The following is a 20,547-nucleotide window of genomic DNA, read 5'->3' as shown; positions in this document are numbered from 1 at the left end:
ACAGTTTGACCGATTGAAAAAAGGCTCTTTCAGCCTACGCAGGACAATGGCAAAAATCGACTGACAGAGCCTTTTTTTAATCGGTCAAACTGTGTCAAAGAATTTCGATTTCGAAATTTGCAGCTATCTCTCTCGCACTCACGGTTGAGATATACCGACTGATCCATCCTCTTAAATCAATGCTCAGCGAAAATACAAATACAATGAGCGAACTAGCGAAAAATCAGCAATAATTATAAGTAACGATCAACGATTTCAATGTGATTTTTGTTTGCCTGGAACCAAAAGGATTCATATTTCAAAAAATTAATGTTCTTTACTCTCGTTTATTGTTATAAATCGAGAAATTAGTTTCGGAACGTTGGCGAAGTAGCACAAACTATATATACTGACGGGTTATTATAATCTCACACAAATCTATTTTAATCTTTTTATATATATTATAATCGGGTTTCAGAAGTCATGAGATAGCCAGCGTGACTTGCATTCGATTGTTAATATGACTAGCCGCCGCAACCGCAACGATAAGATTATCTTAATTCGTTTGCATAGCTCCGTATCGGAGCTTTTCAGCATAAGCGACACTCCATGTAAACGCGCCTATAAAAGGACTTTAAACTTCAATCACGTTGTCAGTTCTTGCATCTCACAGTGATTATGACGATACAATTTTTTACACATCTTAACAAAATTTCTATTAGAAATCAATTCGAAATGCAAAATCGGGCGTTAAGAACACTGACCAACAAAGTTATCGAACGTGAGAAGCCTGGATTGATTCTAAAATCGAACGTTTAACTTAGAAAAGATATTAATGTGTACATATATATATGAAGCAAATGGAACATATTTAAAATCTGGATGATTTACAGAATTTCGGAAAATTGATACCGCCAAATATTCGACCGCCATGAGCGCAACAAATTACGAGACACTCTTGATCACCGTGCCGAAGGAATTTGTGTATCATGTCGAACTCAATAGACCTGCGAAACTTAACGCACTTTCGACCAAAATGTGGCTGTGAGTCTTGGAAAAAAAAAAAGAATCAGAAACACGATGAAATCGAAGCTCGTGAAATCTGAAAGAAACATCGTTTTTTCAGCGAGTTCAACAAATGTTTCGAAGAACTCGGAGAAAATCCCGATTGTAGAGCGATCGTTTTGTCAGGGGCTGGTAAACTTTTCACAGCCGGTCTCGATTTGCAAGATGCTGTGACACTCGGACAAAAAATTACAGAGCACAATGATATTGCAAGAAAAGCTAAAGTCTTCAAAGGCATCATTAAAAATTACCAAGAAGCTTTCACGGCTTTGGAAAAGGTGAATTGATGATTGAATGTAATATTAATAGGTGAATAAACAATCGATTAATAAGTAATTGTACCATTCAATTTGAATATGGATTTTATTCTCTAAAACAGAGATGTAAATTTCATTCTGCAGCTTATGAATTTGATATTGCCAATGTTTTTCTGAAAGTACTACAAATATGATTTATTTTTATTTCCAATTGTTTCAGTGTGAGAAGCCAGTCATCGCCGCTGTTCACAATGCCTGTATTGGAGCTGGGTTGGACATGATATCGGCAGCTGATATTCGTTATTGTACCAAAGATGCATGGTTTCAGATAAAAGAAGTTGATTTGGGAATGGCTGCGGATGTTGGAGTTTTACAAAGATTACCAAAAATCATTGGGTCGGATAGCCTTGTCAGGGAACTTGCCTATACCGCGCGTAAATTTTTTGCTCAAGAAGCTTTGGAGTGCGGATTTGTAAACCGTATCTTTGAGAACAAGGAACAGTAAGATTTCATCGATCTTTCACAAATATTCCACTATTACGCACAATTTTTTTCTTGGCTCAGAATTCACAAATTTCATAATCGTTTCATCAAGTTTGGGAGTGAACTATGAAAAATATCAGTAAAAAAAATCAAGTGTCTTTACCAATTTGTTGAGCCCGAGTAACATTGGAGGCTCTATTTCTCATGAAAAATTCTAGACTTCTGTCCGAATCGTTCATAATCGCTGAGGGAATAGCGAAAAAGAGTCCAGTGGCGATTCAAGGCACGAAATTGAGTATGGTTTACTCGCGAGATCACACAGTGCAAGAAGGACTCGATCACATAGTGAGTGTCGCCTGTTCATTCAACCTGGAAGCACGAAAAATAGAGAGCTCATTTGTACGATCTTTCAATTTCAACACAATGTTTTTTTTTTTTTTTTTTTTTTTTTTTACTTCAACAGGCACGACGGAACGAAGCGATGCTGCAGAGCGAAGACTTTTTGAACGCGACGATCGCGGCCGCAACAAAAGGAGATGCTCCTGTTTTTTCCAAATTATAATTTAAACGTAACCATTCGATGATGAATTTTTTTGCATTTTTCTAATAACGAAAACCTGGGACGAGAATTTTATAAACGAATAATGTTAACAATCGTTAAAGAAAACTTTAAAAATATATATTATTTTCCATGAGGAACCTTCTTTTATTCAAATCATAATCATACTTCGGAGCTACGAATGAATATTCAATCCAATGTCATATCTTGAAAGAAAAGTCGCTTTTTCGGCATGGCAGCCAACCTCTCAGCTTCCATTTTATCGTATATTTTATATACGTCTTGATCATCGGGAATATTGATCTAGGATGTAAGAATGAAAGACTCGTTTCGAAATTTTTCGTTCAATCAAACTTACGATCAAGAGATTAATGTAGTGCTCGTAATTGATTTTGCCCGATTGAGGATCGCAGGCTACGGACATCATCTCTTCGATCTCTTCTTCGGTGAAGGGCTCACCGATTTCCATCATTGCTTTCTCGAGGTCCGCTCGTGTCACGTATCCACGATTTTCGGGATCCAGAAGCTGAAACGCTTGCAACAAATCCTCTGGTTCAGCAGGTTTATACCTAAAAAATAAATTTTTGTTTGACCAATTATTGACTATTTTTTACTGAATTAATTTTTTTTTAATCTGCTTCATTTTAACGTACACTCGAAAAATGAGATTTTCGAACCGAACATATGTTACTTCCGACATAAAATTGGTATTTTTTTCCTATAAATATAATTTTACTTTTGTTCCATTATCGCTTTCGACATATAAGCGACGAATCGCTCTTGTGTGACGCAATTGTTTTCCACGTCTTCCACTTGGACCTGAATCTCTTGTAGTTCTGCTTCAGATATAACGCAACCTGTAAAACAAATTTTCCTAAGTATTCAATATTGATTTTGATTTTACTTTTTGACCACTTTCCTACCCAAAGATCGAATAATGGTTCCGAGTTCTCGTACATCAACTTCATGGCTCCGAGCATTGTCGAAAACGTCGAAGGCATCGGTGATTCGTTTCTCCAATAACGTTTGTTCCACGGATCCTGACACTTTATGTAGATGAGAAAAAAATATTAATCAATAAATCGTAATAATTCTGATGGAAACTTGGGATTCTGTATAACTAACTTTTCTGGAAAAATGAATGAAAATTGTCGTGACCACTTGTGGCTCTTAGATTCGAAACACAAAGTTCACCAATCCATTTAATCGATATCGCTATGGAAATGTAATTACCTTTAACAAGCTGTGCAGCTGATAACCGTCTCGCGATCAAGCTTTTTCGACTGACTGCTTGACTGAACGGTTGATCCGCAGTGTATGAGATACTCATATTTACAATTTGTTGTGTAAACTACGTCCAAGAAAGATTTTTGCCTGAATTCAAAGAAATAAATTGGGAAATTGAAAGAATTTAATGGGAATAACAAGATGGTCAATTGGCAGTTTGAGACTTATATTTTCGTTAAACTATCTGGTGGTCGATCCTTATTAGAAATACATTATTGTACAAAAGATTGATTTTGACATTCGATCGAAAAGTCAAAAAAATCGACGATTCTTTTTTGTTTTCTTTTCTCTTTACACACGTTCCCGAATGTAACGAGGAAAGAAATGAACGATCGGATTTGTCGCCTCATTTTGTCTCTCATTAAAAATGTGCCGTTTGCCTGTCAATCTCTATGATATCCTCGATTATTTCAGGCACTCGAGTCCCTATTTTTTTGGCTACTTCGATCTTTTCGTTGTTCGGTAAGTGTAAATAACGCCATACAAGATCACCGTCGATTATACCCCGAGCTGGATTGCCCTGCATCCGAATGTGGCTTTTGTATGTTCTGAAAATGATAAAAAATCAATTGACATATTAATTTCATGAAATAATGACAACTTCTTTATTAAACAACTCCGAATTACGGTTTAAAACTTGAGTGAATTGTAACGTTATTCAAACTACCTGTAAGCCTTTGGATTGAGACCAGCGATATGGGAAATGTGACTGACAAGAACATTTTGTAACATCAGAAGCCTTCGGTATGTTTTTTCTTGGACGGGCAGAATGTAGCCAAGACTGCCATCGAGAGTAGCTGTAGAAATAAATTTTTATTCAAATATTTATCGAAGCTGAATGGGGAAAATAAGTTTCGCGATAACAAGAACAGTATTTCCGTTTTTTAGTAAATGAAAAACGTTAACTACGTATCGACTTACCATACATCGTGACGTGCCTCCTGTCAGCACCGGTAAAGTGTTTTCGATCATTCGCAGGATCGCTAATTTTGCATCGTATCCTGAAAAATGTGTTGATTTTTTGTCCCAAGTGAAAATCAGCTTTTCGTATGAGTTTCTGGCCTCCGAGACTTTCGTGGGATTCAGGTTGATACATGAACAGAGCAATATTACTTTCACCATCGGCAACGAGAAAACCCATGTTTGTGTTGTCGATCAAATACTCTATCGTGTAAACTTCGGACGGTCTAAAATCCTGAAATTTTCGTCGAAAATGTTATGGTTTTGAATTTTCATTTCACCTGATTTACGTTTAGACATTCATTTTTTTGCTCATTTTTACGAAAATCAAGAATTTCAATTCTTACCCTGCTGACGAGCGACAGTGTTCGATACTCCTCTTGAAATCTCAACAGACTTATCGACTTATAAACGTCTGCTACGAGAATCAGACTTTTGATGCTCAACATTTGATGAATATAAATTTGAGTGTCTATAAACGCGACTCCCACGAGATCGTTGTCTTTTAGCTGCCATATGTAAATCTAAAATCAATAGGAAATATCAGATTGAAGCAGGATATCAACCAATCGTGAAAGAAAAATAATTATTTCTTACTAATCAACATGAATTCATTCGTTTGCGAATTATTACCTTTTGGCCAACTGCGGATACAAGAAAGCCCGACACTTGAGTTATCGCAGTTATCGGGCCTTTCTGCTCTTTAGCGTATATTTGTTTGAAACGATTCTTCGTCAATGGTTGACCGGGTTCAGGTACAACTTCGATAATATCGAATATGAGGATCTGTGAAAATAACAAATGGAAAATTAGTTGATATTTGAATAGAACGTCAATAAAAAATAGACGAAATGTAACGTACCCTTCCACGACTAGTTATATCTTCGCCATAGTTATAATTTGTTCCAAGAACGATGTAACCCTTCAATCCGGATCTCGTGCCCTCGTAAGCCAAAGCTACATTTTTCAGGCAGGTTACGTGTTCCCATTGATCGAGTTCAATTTTCGTGTTTGGTATAGTTTCCCAAGAGACCGGAGAAAATAATACGATGCTGAATAATTCTTGTGAGGGAAAAATGAACCGATCGGGTCTTTCCTCTTCCGTAAATTCCTTTAATAATCCATTTCAATGTGAGCCAAAAATAATGTAAAAGTATTCAAACATCTAGTTTCAGACTTGTTTCGTTTTATAGAGTTTTTGTTGTCATTGCGGTTGCTTAGACCCCATTCCAGGAGCGGATAATCAAACGCTGTGTTAATTGGATCGATAAGAAATGAAATTTGTGAAATAATGATTATCCTCACCTTGTCTTCACCATTAAAACGGTAATAACTTTTCAGGGGCTCGGCCGTACTTGTTATAACGCAGTAAGTTTTCGTCTCAACGTGATAAGTGACGAAATGTGGTGTACATCGAAGAGGAACTTTTCGAACCGGCCACGGTGCGTCGTAGGATAAATGCGTCGGTAAAACGCAAATCCTCAACTCCTCCTAAAAACTCATTTGGTTTTAAAATTTGAATGGAATCATCGTTATTAAAGAATGGCTCTCAAAAATATAAATTTTCAAAATTGAGTGATATTATGAACAACGTTTGTTTATTACTTCTGTAAATTTACTCACTTTTCTATTGAAGTACAAGAATCCCTGTGGACAATTAACATTATTGAAGGGTGCGAAGGACATGATGCCACCGTCGATTCCCATGGGATGAGTTCGCAGCTCGCCTCGCCCGGTCAAGAAAATCCAGTGAGGATAATCACCGCAAATAAATACGCCATTGTATCCAGCAATATTGCTAAAATATCGCATCATATTCGTTCGAACCTCCGATACGTTTGGCGCATCTTCTTGCTTCGTTTTGGCTCTACGATGGAAAGATTTTCAAAATTTCACCAGGAATAGTAATAATATAACGAATTTGAAAAAAAGTTGAGCTCTTACTTCAACTGTCCAGGAATAATGGAATGATCGAGCTTCTTAAAACGTAATTTTAAATGGCCTTTCGGGTACTTGTACGCTTGATAAATTTGCAATTCCGAATCCAGGCGTATCAATAACATGGGCCTGTTACCGTGATGTCCAAGAGCGACCATCAATATTTCTCGTACCTGAAATTGAACGAAGTCTCCATTATTCCTCCGTATATTCCATGACCTTGAGTTCATCTTTCGAAATATCAAAATTATGATTTAATCTTCGATGCTGAGCAAAGTTTAACACACTTCCAAAGCCCACAATTATTGTAAATAACTTTTACGTGGTAGCAGGTAAAAGAAGTTTTGTTCGCATGTGAAAGATGCATATTTTAATACCATGGGTGAAATGTCTTACCTGCATCTCGCGATTTGGAATTTCGTTTACCGAAGACGTATGCAAAGACGTCGACTCCATGCTGTCGTGAAGAACGTACTGTCCGTAACCGAAATTTCTAATAAGATAAGAGAGACGAAGATCTGGCAGCGAATAAATTTCCAACGTACCGCTGTCGCGGTAAACGAGAAGCCAGTATGTAGGTTTAACTTCTTGCAAGTGTTTTTGCCACCTGAAATTTACTGCAGTTATTGACGAATCATTTGTTTTTGCTTAAAACGAAGATAATTAACAATGTAAACTTCAATTTCAAACGGAAATATGATCAATTTCCAATCGTTCATTTTTTTCCCATACCATGGTTGCTTCTTTGTGGTAACGTCTTGAATCTTTGGAGGTTGAATGACGGGCATTTGAAAAGTTGGTGCATCGCCGTATAACAAATCATCTTCGTTGTCAACGTTGCCAATGACCGTTGGTTCTTCAAGATTTTTGTCTTCTTGAGGTACAACGACTTCCGATTCACCGGTCAAATTTTTGGTGAATATCCCACTGACGTCTCTGTACGCGCAAAGCGCTTCTATTTGCGGTCGCTGTAACGTTCAATCGTAAAATTTTGTTCCATCAATTTATGATTGAAATATGCGTTCAAAAAATCGATTTTTTATTAACTGTATTCAAGTAACATACGAATAGGAGCTCTGCCGGTTGAGCGTGTAGTCTCGGTGTTCCACGACCCTCTCGAAGAGTGAGTAACATAACTTGACCGTCTTCGGTCAACAAAGTAACGTAAGGATCAGCACAACTAGCGTGAATTATCGGGCAACCAAGATCCATAGGCATGTGTTGAATTTGCTCAACTCCCTGCATCAGTCGAACCCCCATTTGTGTGACCTGAACGATGTAACGATTAGCACCGAGGTTTCCGGCGAAAATGGTCGTCCCTTGTGTGCTAAAACCACTCTGTTCCACTTCGTTTATTTCTTGACCGGTTTGCAATACCTGCAAGTAAAATAAATTGCCTATCATCTATTCACAGAAGTAAAAATGCATAAAAAAACTGAAAACAGAAGGCAAATGCGTTCATATTCTTGAGGATGGGCTAACAATTCAATTTGATTTCATTTTTGGCTAAAGATAATTCAAAGTTTTATATATGATAAAAAGAAATTCAGTACCATGGTTGAATCCTCGTGACTGAGAATGAGAAACGAGTGCTGTCCCTCGTTTTCTCCTTTCGTTTGAGTTTCGACGTTAGGGGCGCCGATAACGGTCCACATGTCCTCGCACCCGGGCAACTCGAATGTAGTGACGACTTGTGGTCGTATGGAACGTTGAAGAACACACAAAGCACCGTTTTTTCCATAACCAGAGGTCGTCACTAATTCAACATCTGGATCCGAAGAGTGGGAAAATTCTTCAGAAAGAAAAGCCGGCTCGCCCATCGAGATATTACCACACGGTCCGATGTTCAATAAACTGTCGCATACCTAAATCATCATAGTCGAGAAAACACGATAAAACCAAATTATTCTCTCTGAAATTGTATTGAAAAGAAAATTTTATATTTTTTTAATGAAAATTAGTTTTCTTCTAAGACCAATTTCAAATTGATTCGAACGAATTGTATTTGTGTGCATATTCTCATCGAAATTCAGTAATAATTATAACTGAATCGCATACTTCGAAAATATATGAGCTTATTCGCATTGATGTTTGCGTCTCGTTGCCATAAACTTCTAGTTCTTCCGGATCTTTGATGTCCAAAACATCCGAAGCCATCCAGTCGCCGAGCGAGTCTTGTTTCATTTTTTTCGCAGGTATTTCATCGCTGCTGTCGTCGTCGAGTGTTATTTCTTCACTCGACTTTGCGGTTTCATCCCCGGGCTGATGAACTGCTTCAGGCTCTTTCTCGGTAAAACGAAGTAGCAATGAGTTTCCGAGACGTGAACCCAAGAATAGATAATTGTCTTCGCACATGCACACCTGGAAAATGGAATTGGGCATTATTCGTCGACAAACGCAGTTGATTCGTTGATGATTTTTTGAAAAAAATACTGAAACTTACGCATGACGTCAAAACACTGGCAGCTGCTTTGTCGAAATGAAAACCACGAACGGATCTCATACTGTCAGCGTATAACGACAACACGTAGAGTTCACCACTCTTTAATGAGATCACGAGACGATCTGACGATATAAAACACACCTGGGCTCCTTCGAGACTCATTTTCACTCCTTCCTGCGGTTCTATAAAAAAGAGTGTATAAAATTTGAAAATGATCAGTTTATTTTATTCCATAGCTCATTTCAAGGTACTTTGATCCAGGGACATATGGATCGTTTTTCTTCGCGTTTTGAATTTTTTTAAAAATTACAGTTTTAGATGGTATTTTACAATTATTTTAACAATTGGTTGAGAACTATATTTTTCAGAAAACACTTTGAAATCAAAACTGAACAACAGAGGAAATGATTTTTTGTTTTTGGTAACATTTCGATTTTCGAAAAGCATATTGAAATTCGAATCTAAGAAAACTTCTCAATGAAGCTAGAACTCGAGTTTTGATATGTTGATACTCACTGAGAGGGAAATTGGTGCTAGCGTCGCTTAAACTATTTAGTGAAACTCCATAAGGTGGAATACTTTGATTGAGATAGATCAAAGAATTGACAGCCATGATGAGAGTGCCTCCAAGAGGTTTTTTTACAGGTACAGCTTGGACACAGTCGAAGGGTAAATTCGAGACAGACCAGATGATTGGATGGACTCTTTGTTGAATATTGAGTGAAATTGCGACCATAGCGCACGTATCTTGCCTCACAGCAATGCGTCTGGAGCCCAGAATTCAAACATAATAAGTCATGGTCAATGTGTCATCCAAAAACCCAGAGAAAAACATATGCAAAGCTTCTTACCCGGCAAATGTGCGAACCGGTTCGTATAGAATAAGTAACGTTGGTTCGTAATAACCATAAAGAAATTGCAAATCAATGATATTGTCCATTTTCTCTTCCAGAGTTTTCAGTACGATCATGTAAGATGATAAAATCGGAGTTTTGTGATGAGTAGTCATTTTGGCAGTATCCATGAGATCTGCATCGTCCAGAGATGGATCTTTACGAAAAGGCAGAACCACCAATTTACGTCCATAAACCAACATGACGGCGCATCTTCCCTCAGGATCGACCCTTACGATTGGAATATGATGGTGATGAGTCCACCCATCCTGAAGAACAAAGAATTAAATTTACATTTAGTCGTGACATTATTTTTGTATCCCAATATTAAATATATAAGAATTGATTTCTACAACACAAATCTGTAGAAAAAATTCAAACTTACTCTCATTTCTTCCTCTTCGAAATAATGGAGAGACACAGTTCTGAGCTCATGAGTATCAAGATCATACTCGACGACCGAAAGCTTAGCATCCCGAAAACTCACAAGCAAGGAATCTCTTTGGGATCCAACCAAATGGACTGCCTGCAGAGACATTACGTTACCTTGCAGTGTGTACTGCCCCAAACATTCTAGTTTCATTTTGGGTGGTCTGGTATCTGTTTTGTATGAAAATAAAAAAAAAAAATATACATGTGCAATCGGCGATACTGCAATATTATATAATTACCCTAGCGGATTGTACGACCAGAAAACGGTCGAAAAAAGTACAAAAACGACCGATTATACATCAGAAATGCATTGTAACTCGTGTTATTATTTTTATTTTTATCTCACCGGAATATTTTTCCCGTTTGCTGCTGTCTGAATCCGGAATTAACCGAAATACTCGAATAATATTGGCACCTGCGACAACCAAACATTTCTCCGTTCTATCGAAAAAATAACAAGTTATTGCATGTTCGACACCGGTCGCTGGATGCGTACTCTTGCAAATCGAATACATGTTTCAAAATAATTTTTCCGTCCGGTCACAACTTTTAACACAAACGTAGAACACAAAGGTGCGTATATTCGGAGAACATTTAAGGTTAGTTTTTTTAACCTTTAAAAGTAAAACGCTTTCCCAGAGGAACAAATTGGTTAAATATTTCCAATTATTGAATACTTGGTTAAATTTTCAACTGCCGTTGACATACACTGAAACAATAATTGTAACACCACGTATTTTATGAAATTTGGTCGTCGAACAAACACCGGGATAATCGTGTAACGACCGCACGGTACTACTACGGAAAAAATAGAGCAACGCCGTGCTATTTGTTAATATTGTATTTGCACGTTGTACTTAATCGAATGCTTTGATTACTGGGCATTTTTATCGTGACTATGCCCATTTAATTTGAACGCTAATCCACGTATATTGTTGATATTGTTTATAGCGTCAATTACTGCATTTGGAGTGGGAAATTTTTAAAATGTCGGCGGGTTTTTCGTTAGTAATGAATATAGGCGTCATGCGAATGCCCCTTTAAATGCATATACGCAACATCATCATCGTCGTTTCTCTCTCATTGCACGCGGCCTTTCGACGATCACCTTCTGTCTAGCTTTCTTGCACTCACAAGTGCATCGTTATAATGTAAACTGGCTTTTTCTGTTTTTCCCACCTTCTCTCTTTAAATCCCATATGCGTTTGACGTCTTTCCTTCCCCCGCAGCGGCAACTCCGCTCTGTCTGCAGTGTCTACAATTCATTGCTTGGATGGTTTGGAACGTTTGCAAGATAACAAAGAGAAGCATGACAAATGACAAGTGGGATCAGTTTGACAACGAGTGCGCATGTATCAGTTAAGTACACATAAGAATCAACGATTGTTCTCTGCGATTACGGTTGCAATAACACTCATTAAAAATCCTGTTTATTATTTGACACTTGAGTAAACATTCTTTCATTCATTGCAACAAAATTTGCGAGAAAATTCTCATCGCGCAAATCGCGATGAAAGATCATAGATACTAAATTTCGTATCTACGAAAAGTCACTCTTTGTGTCTATCTCTATGCAAACACTGAATAGAGAGACAAAAAAAGAATTAACATTCCTCCAAAATGTGGAAACCCTTCGAAGCTGGCAGTTCACCTGTCGATTGGTGTGAGGGAAATTATAGTATTTCACCAAGCATTGCGGAATTCACGAACACGGTAAATTTTCACAACACTTATTTTTTTCTCGTTCTTCACTATTCTTATCCCCTTGTGCGCCTCGTTTGCATTTTCATTTCAAACAACGAAATTGGCCAGTTACATCCATGCTAATTCGCGCATTTCTTTTATCAACGATTTGAAATTCCAGAGGAACCAAAAAATTATTTCAATTTTTTTGAATTTATTTCCTATTTTCAACAAAGGAAAATTCCAATTTTGTCAAGAATGAATCATTTCTTTTGTTCAATCGACTCCTAATTATAATAGGATTCAATAAATGGAAAGTACATGTTTGAAGGAAGTATTTGTAAAAATGAATAAAGTAAAATTGGCCCAGTATTCGTATAAATTTTAAACATCAACTAATTTTTCTGTTAATTTTAGCAGTGATTGTATTCAACACAGCACAATTTTCAATTTTGGAAGTACTAACTTATTCATTCAATCTAAATTCTGCTGTGTATTCCCACCAAATTTTTTAGCATTCAAGTTAAAATATTTGGATTTTTTACTTTTTCTTTTTTTTTTAATTTTTTTTTTCAGATTTATTACTTATCCTCAAAAAATTTCCTCCAGATTATCTCATTAAGTTGATATTGTCAAAAATGTTGTTTCTTTTGCTTTCTGTATTTGTGTGCTTTAGATGAGCAATGTGATATTTCTGTTGCTTCCACCGGTGCTTATGCATCTGTTTCGAGACTATGGAAGATTTGTAAATCCAGGAATCCATGTGATTTGGTTTTTACTTATGATCGTTGGTCTGAGCAGCGCTTATTTTCATGCAACTCTTTCTCTGATCGGTAAGCTTTTTGACAGAAGATTTTCCTATGTTTATCTCTATTGATCCAAGAGAATAACGAGTTGGTTTTTTATTTAATTTGACAGGTCAGTTGCTCGATGAATTAGCAATACTTTGGGTCTACACCGCTGGATTTTGTATGTTCTTTCCAAGAAGATACTTTCCAGCAGTTTTTCGAAACAACAGAAAAAGATTTTCTCTCTTTGTTCTATTACCGACTCTTGTTGCAACTGGTTTGGCTGTTGTGCATCCAGCTATCAATGCTTTTGCTCTGATGATTCTGGGCATTCCAGCGGTTGGGTTCATGGGCCTCGAACTAAGAAGGTATTCGTTCTTCTGACTCAATTCGTAGAATTTTGCAATCAAGATTTCGGATTATTTGAATCGTTGGAGAATAAAAGTGCCTTCAACGGACTGCTTCTCACAACTCTCAGTATTTGTTCTAGAAAAATAGTGTTATTTCCATTGAATTAAATTGGTAGTCGTCATTTTTTAAACAGAAATAGCAATTTTGTGCTGCGTGAGGATACCTAATAACAATGATTATTTCGGTATTGTTTTCATTTGCTTTTAAAACTCTCATCTATAATCATTCCATGAATGTTTTTCTCATTTACGCAACTTGTATTCACAACACGTAATGTTTCGTCGTGACAATATACATACACATATGTGAGTCATTGTATCAGCGTCATTCCAAAAATAGACAACTGAACACTGAGCCAATGTCATAGACAGGGAATTTTAGATAATTAAAAAATTCTCATTTCACAAACTCGAAACTCGATAGAAAGAAAATAACTCGAGAAAACGATAAAAATGGTATGTAATGAGTGATAATTTTATTCAGATTCATTATTAGGATTGTTTGTTTGTTTCAGAACAAAATCGCAGAGAGTCTTTCGTTTGGGATTGCGTTGCGGTGCTGTATGGGTCTTGGCAGTGGCTTGTTGGTTGAACGATCGTATGTTTTGCGATACTTGGTTGAATCTCAATTTTCCGTACTTACACGCACTTTGGCATTTGTTTATATTTATTGCGAGCTACACAGCGGCAGTGTTGTTCGCTTATTTTTCGGTGAACGATGAGAGGCCTCATCAATCACCGATATTAAAGTATTGGCCAAGGAACGATTTTGAGTTGGGCATACCATACGTTACGATAAAATGTTACGTTAAATTCGATCCTAACAGTAATATTTAGTGAAATACTTTAGTACTGACGCTGTCATTGAAATGATATTTGCAAAAAAAAGAATTGAAAAATTTGCAAAAACTCACAATATCTAACGTTGTGGATATTGATCTCAGTTATTTTGAAGCGAATAATTGAGAAAAAACACGAACGACAAAGCACTTCGTGCATTCTTGAACAGTATAAATAAAATTTCTACCATTTTGCATACGTAGTACAGACATTTTCCTAGTAATTCGTATTCAAAATGTAGGAATATATTTTCACTAGTGTGCTGATATTAAAAAACTATTTATTCAAAGAAATGGTTGCCAAAATCTGTGATACTCAAGTCCATGTAAATGATATCGAGCCGCTACCGCGTCTCTTGATTTGTCAGCATAATTAACGAGTTGAAAATTCTTATGGGCGATATTTAAATCGACACAAACGTGTAGAATTAAAACGTGAAGTAGATTTCGAAATTTTGATACTTTCAATATGAACCGAAACAATTGAAAATCATTTCGAATAAAATTTTGAGAATTGCCTCTGGCGAGTCTTGAAAAAATACATTATTTTTTCCACATGAATTGCAAACAATTTTCAAAATTTTACACAATTTTTTAAACTACCCGAAAAACCGGTTTTTCGACAATAGAAATCTTTTTTCTATAGAAATTTGTTTCATCCACTGAATCATGTCAGTGAAAATTGACATTCAAAACTTCTTTAGCCATATAAAAGATCATAAAAAATAACTTTTCTAAAATGTTAGCTCTGATAAGAATTAGACATTGCATGGAACCAAGGAGAGTTAGCACTAAGAGTATTAAAAAATCATATCTAAAAAAAATACAGTAAAAATAAGAATATTTTATAACTATTTCCATCAACGATCGATATACACCAGTCGAAATATAACATTTATTTATATTTATCCAAAGATAAAAATATGGAAAAATACAAATATATATCACTTACAGAAAAAACAGTTTTATTTTTTTAATTTCGTGATGCAACAGCGTATTTCAGGCAAGCGTAATATAGACGAAGTACGGTTCCAGCTGTGTACATCGTTTTTAAGCGCATTTTTACAACTGAGTTGAGCTTCGTTGGATCTATATTTGAAATCTAATATCAATCGTGATGTTCGACACAAAAAATGAGTAAAATTTGAACGCCTACTTTTTTCCGTGACGTTCAAGGCATTTATAAGCTCCATATGTGTGCTTCAATAATGAGACAGAAGACGTTCGATCCTGTATTCATACGTAACTAAAGTTGACATTGCATTAAATAGTATATTACACACCTATAGGGCCGTTGCGCGTGCCGAAGTTGCCGCATTCCGCCTGGCGTCGGACAGAAAAATCGTATACACACCTCGGGCAGGCAAAAGTAAAGCCTCAGACCACATGTTTGTCAGCCTCGGCTTCGCCTCGGCCGACAATTACATGTGATCTGAGACTTTCCTTATTTTCCTGCCCTAGGTGTGTAATATACTATTTCCTCGTACGCTTTTAGGTGTAACGTCCAGATGGGACGAACGTGGATGGAGCAAGGTTCAAGTTTATTAAAAAGGAAATTATTTATTTATTATGCTGCCACCAACCTACACGATGCGTAGGATTTTATTTATTTAATTGAGTATTATTTCGAGGGGAATTTAATTGAAAAATGAGAGATGAATAAGAAGATGAATTTACTGAAATGAGTTTGTGCCTATGGTGCCGTACGGGCCCCGAAAGGAGGTGATGGGATCGCTCAAATGATTTATATGAGAACAACGGAAACTGCAATAAAATGTACATTTATATGAAAATTTACATAATATTGAATATTTCAAGAAAAATCAGTGACATACAATTTTAAGAAGAAATACCATTTAGGAAGGAAATACGCAAACTTACACACAAAATTTATGGATCTTTTAACAAAACTCAACAATAAGAACGTTCATGAGGCAGGCATCCGTGCTGCTCAACTGCGTTTGTTATAAAAAAACAATCTTACGGTTCTCTACGCGGTTAACCTGTATACTTTCAGGATTTACTACCCCGTCGCGAGCTAGCTGAATTACGGAGTTATCTCACGGGGACGACCGAGTGTGTCAGTCAAAACCAAACGGAACTAAGATGCAAAAAGATCATCGACGATTGCTCGAAGACGATCGTCGTGATGTGATCTTTTCGCACCGCCAGCACTTCGGTCGTTCCTAGGGGTATTTTTCCTCCTCGAAACCCGCGATCAGGCGACGCTGAAACGGCGAATTCCGAGGGGCCCCGAGCTCGCGACGACACGAGGCAACGCGTAGCAGTCACCTGGACAACGTTCTTATTAGAAAATTGACCCGGGGAGAGAAATCTGAATTTCTGACACGTTCCCGGCCTTAATGCAGTCATAAATTTCTCGTAAAACTTCCTTTCCCAAGCTGACGGAGTACTCGGCGTAGACTTCCAAGCGCTTTACTATAGTCGTGTAGTTTATCACATTCTCATACACGTTGATAGTATTTTCGGCGTTGGCGAAGAAAGTCTCAACTATGTGATTTGCATGTTCAAAGAGCTGTAAAAAATGAATATGGTATAAGCACAGCAATTGTAGAATTCATCTCCAGAAAAATAGATGTCAGCGGTCACAAAAATAGTCGGGAGCCTTCAGCATACTTACTTCAAAGCATTGCAATGAAGAGGACGCGTTTGCTTGATCTTTCAAGTCACGAAGTTTATTGATATATGCATGAGAGTCATCGAAAAATTTCAACATTTTCATGCTCACAGAGTCTAACTCAAAGGTTGGTACATCGCTTAATTCTGGAACGATTGTTGAGGTTACGAAAGTCGAGTAACGATCGTAATAGACCCAACACGAATCATTTGTCGACAATTCCGTTGGTGTATTCAATTTGAATACCGAGCTGCCAATTAAAAGGTTTTATTTTTATATTATCTTGGAATACATTTAACCTTGACCTGATTAGGTCAAACTGATTGTGGATTCGGACTGAGTGACCCCAAAAACCTGTATTTCTGGTATAGTTTAAAAATTCAATGATTTTTCTCAATTTGACATTGCAATGACTTTGAACCCAACCTGCTGGAATCGATCAGAGCCCGGATTCGGTTTCAGCAGGTCGAAAATACTACGGGACATGTCTGTCTTACATCCGAACCCGAAAACTAATTTTTTTTGTGTGGCTGTGTAAATTTTGAAGTTTTATGCTTACGTTCGAAAGATACGTTTCTATCTTGGCTTTTGTTGCGCTCAAATGCGAATCATAGGAGTCTTCATTTGACGCTGAATTTACGAACTCTTCATATATTTGCTGGTAACGTTGGTTCACTGCTGCGATTGCCCGGTCGATCATATAATTCAATGTATTTCTATTTAACTTGTCGATATCCTCCATTGCCCAAGCGCTGTGTTTCGCCTGAAATACGAATTGCAAACAATCATAAGTTTATAACTTGCAATGCAGGAGAACACAGTAATCGCAACTGTCAAATGCACGAGATGAGTGTGCAGATATGAACGGTCACCCAACTGAGTATCGACCTTGCCTGAGGGACTTTAGAGACATTCGTCAATTTGAGTTCGTTTTTCACCCATTTCGTATTTTCACGCGAAAATCGATTAAAATGTTAAAATCACTTGACGCATAAAATTCAAATGAAAATGAAAATTATAATTACCGAGGCGAAGAAAGCGGCGACCGTACAAAGAACGATTTGGAACTTCGACATTTTCATAGCGATCCTTATCTGGGATTGAGTTACGACTGTAAATGCCTCCGGTATTTGTAGTTATCTCGGGGAACCAGGAAAACTATCGGATACAAAAGGCGAGATGGCAATGACAATAATATCGTACGTAATGAGGAAAAAATGGATCAAAAGGCTTCGCGATAACAGCCACATTTTTGTACTTTTATTCTTATGGAAATGAAGTTGCGGCGTTCAATTCAAATATTTACCTGTTATATCATAAATATTATATGTGATCCGCCATATAAAATTTTTGTTATTCCGCTCGTATTTACATTCTTACATATGGTAATTGGCTGTAATGACGTCAAAGCAATATTCAATTGAAACCATTTGGAGAAACGGTGGCTGAATAACTAATTTAATGTTCGTCCCGTAAACGCGGTGTAGAAACAGTAAAACATGAAGGGCTGTAGCTGGGAAGTAAAAAATCTTTGAAGAAATGAACTCGAAGTTTATTTTGTATGCTTGTACCAAACCTACGTAGATTTCAATATAACATATTGAAAATTTAACTGAACTTAATGCTAGTCATCATAACGTAAACGAATGCAATATATCGAAGTTCAAAATATTCGATTATTTTTGTAGTAGGAGTCTTGAAACGTTATAAAAAAGTGAAGCAGCTATTTTACACTAGTTTGAAAACTTGTTTCAAGATTTTAAGTTCGACCATTCGATGTGCTTAGGAACTTTATTTTTCAAGCACATAGAAGGCTCGCTGGTCGAGTCTGTTGGGGATTTAGCTGCACTACGTTGCGGCCGATCGTTTGAGGGTTTGAGAATCATTGCTTTGCAAATGGATTTCTTTCTTCAGGAACATTAAGGATAGCCTTAATGTTTTTGAGCTCCGCTTGCTCCACTCGATCCCGCTTCAATCACAGGTTTTCTTCCAATCAATAAAGTACATGTCAATTCACCGTTGTGTCCAAGCATCTTTTGGATATCTTGAGAATGAATCGTAATACATTTTTTACGCAAACTATCAGACAGAATGCGACACGAGCAAACCTGCAAGGACAACCAACAATGTCAAACTGTTACTTCTATATTAGCAGGGTGGGGATCTTAACGCTTACCTCGCCAGGATAAATGGATACGTGGTCCGGACAGCAGCTCATTTCTAATTGATAAGTAAACTGATTCGCCACAGATTCCTTATGAATCATTAAAGCACATCCAGAATAATGACCAAATATGTCACCAGACAGTATAAAAAAAAATGTGCCCATGTTGGTTACAAGAAAAACTCGTTCGGTAGCCATATCTTGAGCATGGAATAAAGACCAAGAGTGCTGAAAGACAGTGCCGTCGCTCATCGCCTGAGATCAAAATTCATTTTGATATATGCAAGAACATACGACTTCTCTTTATGATAGTGACAAAAATTTTTTTTTTTCTAAAAATCGCAAATCGATTAAAACTTTTGAGGGTCTTGTATATTACAATTGGAACAGAGTGGAGAAACAATGGTGTTGTTAGTTCTATAGAAAAGTCAGCATTTATTAAATACCTTGAAACAATTTCCTGGATGATCAGCCACAAGATGTTTTGTTAACAAATCATAATTTTTCTTCATGTTACAAGTACCTATCTTGCATGGATAAATTTTGCCTCGATGATTTTCCCACAGTTTTTTTTTGACAGGGCTCTGAATTCCATTATTGTTGGAAACTTCCGTCTGACAAGCTACCGAAGCTTTACTCCGACTGACCCCTGTGTTGTCCTCATTCTCAGCACTAGCCAGTGCAATCTTGAAATTGATCGATAGAAATTTTTCTATGAAATTCTTAGAACAGTGAATAAAAATGAGCAAACTTGGGTGCAGACCTTCAATTCGCTAAGCTTCAAACACAAGTGTTCAACCAATCGATTCCTTGAGCTAGACCATGGCTGAAAGCATTGCGGACACACTGAGAGTTTTGGTATGCAGCCTTGACAGACGTGATGACCTTCGACGCATTGGTAGATTTTTTTAGTGGGCAGATGGAAACAAATTGGGCAATCCAGAAGATTTCTTAAGTCCTTACACCACTGTAAGTTTCAATGTTCACTAAGAATTTTTTGTCATGTATTGAAAAAAAAAAGAGTAAAAGCACAACGAAACGAAGAACTCGAAAGGGTTAATAACGAAAATCATTCTTGCGAATGACAAAATTACGTCAAATTTTATTTTATTCTTTATTTGTTCCCAAAAACTCACGGCCTTTCGTATTTCGTGGACCATTTTTCCCTTTTAGAAAATCTAATCGTAGGGGATGATAAACTCGATGCCAAGGATTCCAATGCGAAAATTCAATCACCCTGAAAAACTGTTGAAAAAAAATGATACCTGCACGTGACAAAAATAAACACGATACCTCGATCTCTGAATGGAATTGGCGAGATTTTATTAAAGAAAAGTAATTAAAAAATTTACGCATGAAAATTTCATTACACTTTATTCTCCTGTGGAATTGTCTAGGATATTGCTCGTTATTAAATAGGATAAATATAACAAATGAATATTCCGAAAGTACGTTGAACAGTCGGCAGACAAAGAGATTAAGGCGGGATTCCCGTATGAGGTGAAGTAAGTAACCTTCTTTTCCGGCACTGGATTGGCTGGGATTCGTTGAATTCATTCAGTCACGTGACTTCTTGGAAGGGGAACAAGCAGAAAAATAAAAAGACGGAAGTCTGAAGGTGTGTTCAGGGAGTTGCTGCTGCTATTTGCGCTAAAACGCTAACATTACTATTGAAATGATTTTTTAGTACAAATAACGACTCCCTGAACGCGCCTTGAAGGATCAGAAT

General features: G+C 37.0%; 5 protein-coding genes across 7 annotated transcripts; 2 read left to right on the top strand and 3 right to left on the bottom strand.

Annotated features, from left to right (window-relative positions):
- Positions 1 to 543: 543 nt before the first annotated feature.
- Positions 544 to 2,479, top strand: LOC122414653 (delta(3,5)-Delta(2,4)-dienoyl-CoA isomerase, mitochondrial). Its single transcript, XM_043426144.1, has 6 exons — positions 544 to 760; positions 873 to 1,023; positions 1,106 to 1,322; positions 1,522 to 1,802; positions 2,003 to 2,129; positions 2,248 to 2,479. The coding sequence occupies exons 1-6, from the start codon at positions 658 to 660 to the stop codon at positions 2,344 to 2,346; spliced, it is 978 nt and encodes a 325-aa protein (XP_043282079.1). The 5' UTR covers positions 544 to 657; the 3' UTR covers positions 2,347 to 2,479.
- Positions 2,020 to 3,701, bottom strand: LOC122414657 (dynein regulatory complex protein 8-like). Of its 2 annotated transcripts, XM_043426151.1 has the most exons (5): positions 3,577 to 3,701; positions 3,267 to 3,389; positions 3,080 to 3,200; positions 2,702 to 2,912; positions 2,020 to 2,153 (listed from the first exon to the last, which is right to left on the bottom strand). In XM_043426151.1, exons 1-5 carry the CDS (start codon positions 3,671 to 3,673, stop codon positions 2,145 to 2,147), a joined length of 561 nt encoding a protein of 186 aa, XP_043282086.1. In that variant the 5' UTR covers positions 3,674 to 3,701; the 3' UTR covers positions 2,020 to 2,144. The 2 variants fall into 2 exon arrangements, with proteins under 2 accessions (XP_043282086.1, XP_043282085.1); XM_043426150.1 differs by lacking the exon at positions 2,020 to 2,153 and having other exon boundaries at positions 2,630 to 2,912.
- A 78-nt stretch (positions 3,702 to 3,779) lies between these two features.
- Positions 3,780 to 11,574, bottom strand: CPSF1 (cleavage and polyadenylation specificity factor subunit 1). 2 transcript variants are annotated; one of them, XM_043426116.1, is made up of 20 exons: positions 11,476 to 11,574; positions 10,643 to 10,737; positions 10,250 to 10,464; positions 9,823 to 10,133; positions 9,488 to 9,738; positions 8,972 to 9,153; positions 8,587 to 8,889; positions 8,082 to 8,393; positions 7,594 to 7,905; positions 7,261 to 7,496; positions 6,925 to 7,135; positions 6,535 to 6,701; positions 6,214 to 6,457; positions 5,896 to 6,081; positions 5,453 to 5,701; positions 5,224 to 5,376; positions 4,938 to 5,114; positions 4,552 to 4,825; positions 4,298 to 4,427; positions 3,780 to 4,178 (listed from the first exon to the last, which is right to left on the bottom strand). In XM_043426116.1, the coding sequence occupies exons 1-20, from the start codon at positions 11,493 to 11,495 to the stop codon at positions 3,992 to 3,994; spliced, it is 4,215 nt and encodes a 1,404-aa protein (XP_043282051.1). In that variant the 5' UTR covers positions 11,496 to 11,574; the 3' UTR covers positions 3,780 to 3,991. The 2 variants fall into 2 exon arrangements, with proteins under 2 accessions (XP_043282051.1, XP_043282050.1); XM_043426115.1 differs by lacking the exon at positions 11,476 to 11,574 and having other exon boundaries at positions 10,643 to 11,263.
- Positions 11,397 to 14,891, top strand: bwa (alkaline ceramidase). The gene is made up of 4 exons (XM_043426146.1): positions 11,397 to 12,009; positions 12,656 to 12,812; positions 12,898 to 13,135; positions 13,693 to 14,891. Exons 1-4 carry the CDS (start codon positions 11,917 to 11,919, stop codon positions 14,012 to 14,014), a joined length of 810 nt encoding a protein of 269 aa, XP_043282081.1. The 5' UTR covers positions 11,397 to 11,916; the 3' UTR covers positions 14,015 to 14,891.
- An 890-nt stretch (positions 14,892 to 15,781) lies between these two features.
- On the bottom strand, positions 15,782 to 20,333 carry LOC122414654 (E3 ubiquitin-protein ligase Siah1-like). The gene is made up of 9 exons (XM_043426145.1): positions 20,189 to 20,333; positions 19,955 to 20,063; positions 19,582 to 19,785; positions 19,265 to 19,504; positions 18,831 to 19,073; positions 17,680 to 18,762; positions 17,214 to 17,417; positions 16,658 to 16,904; positions 15,782 to 16,552 (listed from the first exon to the last, which is right to left on the bottom strand). The coding sequence occupies exons 2-6, from the start codon at positions 19,976 to 19,978 to the stop codon at positions 18,586 to 18,588; spliced, it is 888 nt and encodes a 295-aa protein (XP_043282080.1). The 5' UTR covers positions 19,979 to 20,063; positions 20,189 to 20,333; the 3' UTR covers positions 15,782 to 16,552; positions 16,658 to 16,904; positions 17,214 to 17,417; positions 17,680 to 18,585.
- Between the last annotated feature and the right edge of the window lie 214 nt (positions 20,334 to 20,547).

The sequence above is a fragment of the Venturia canescens genome, chromosome 8 (assembly GCF_019457755.1).
Source record: "Venturia canescens isolate UGA chromosome 8, ASM1945775v1, whole genome shotgun sequence".
Lineage (NCBI taxonomy): Eukaryota > Metazoa > Arthropoda > Insecta > Hymenoptera > Ichneumonidae > Venturia > Venturia canescens.
The sequence above is the reverse complement of the archived record's forward strand: the minus strand, read 5'-3'. Positions and strand labels throughout refer to the sequence as shown.

Coding starts and splice junctions, on each gene's coding strand:
- LOC122414654 (XM_043426145.1), bottom strand. CDS start 19,978: ATGGTCCACGAAATACGAAAGGCC. Junction 19,786..19,954: donor TCCACGAAATACGAAAGGCC/GTGAGTTTTTGG, acceptor TGAAACTTACAG/TGGTGTAAGGACTTAAGAAA. Junction 19,074..19,264: donor ATCCAGGAAATTGTTTCAAG/GTATTTAATAAA, acceptor TTTTGATCTCAG/GCGATGAGCGACGGCACTGT.
- bwa (XM_043426146.1), top strand. CDS start 11,917: ATGTGGAAACCCTTCGAAGCTGGCAGTTCACCTGTCGATTGGTGTGAG. Junction 12,813..12,897: donor TGCAACTCTTTCTCTGATCG/GTAAGCTTTTTG, acceptor TTAATTTGACAG/GTCAGTTGCTCGATGAATTA. Junction 13,136..13,692: donor ATGGGCCTCGAACTAAGAAG/GTATTCGTTCTT, acceptor TGTTTGTTTCAG/AACAAAATCGCAGAGAGTCT.
- CPSF1 (XM_043426115.1), bottom strand. CDS start 10,811: ATGTATTCGATTTGCAAGAGTACGCATCCAGCGACCGGTGTCGAACAT. Junction 9,739..9,822: donor CCGGTTCGCACATTTGCCGG/GTAAGAAGCTTT, acceptor TCTGGGCTCCAG/ACGCATTGCTGTGAGGCAAG. Junction 7,497..7,593: donor AACCGGCAGAGCTCCTATTC/GTATGTTACTTG, acceptor TGAACGTTACAG/CGACCGCAAATAGAAGCGCT.
- LOC122414657 (XM_043426150.1), bottom strand. CDS start 3,673: ATGAGTATCTCATACACTGCGGATCAACCGTTCAGTCAAGCAGTCAGT. Junction 3,390..3,576: donor AGCTGCACAGCTTGTTAAAG/GTAATTACATTT, acceptor ATCTACATAAAG/TGTCAGGATCCGTGGAACAA. Junction 2,913..3,079: donor AAAGCGATAATGGAACAAAA/GTAAAATTATAT, acceptor TTTATTTTTTAG/GTATAAACCTGCTGAACCAG.
- LOC122414653 (XM_043426144.1), top strand. CDS start 658: ATGACGATACAATTTTTTACACATCTTAACAAAATTTCTATTAGAAAT. Junction 1,323..1,521: donor CTTTCACGGCTTTGGAAAAG/GTGAATTGATGA, acceptor CAATTGTTTCAG/TGTGAGAAGCCAGTCATCGC. Junction 2,130..2,247: donor AAGAAGGACTCGATCACATA/GTGAGTGTCGCC, acceptor TTACTTCAACAG/GCACGACGGAACGAAGCGAT.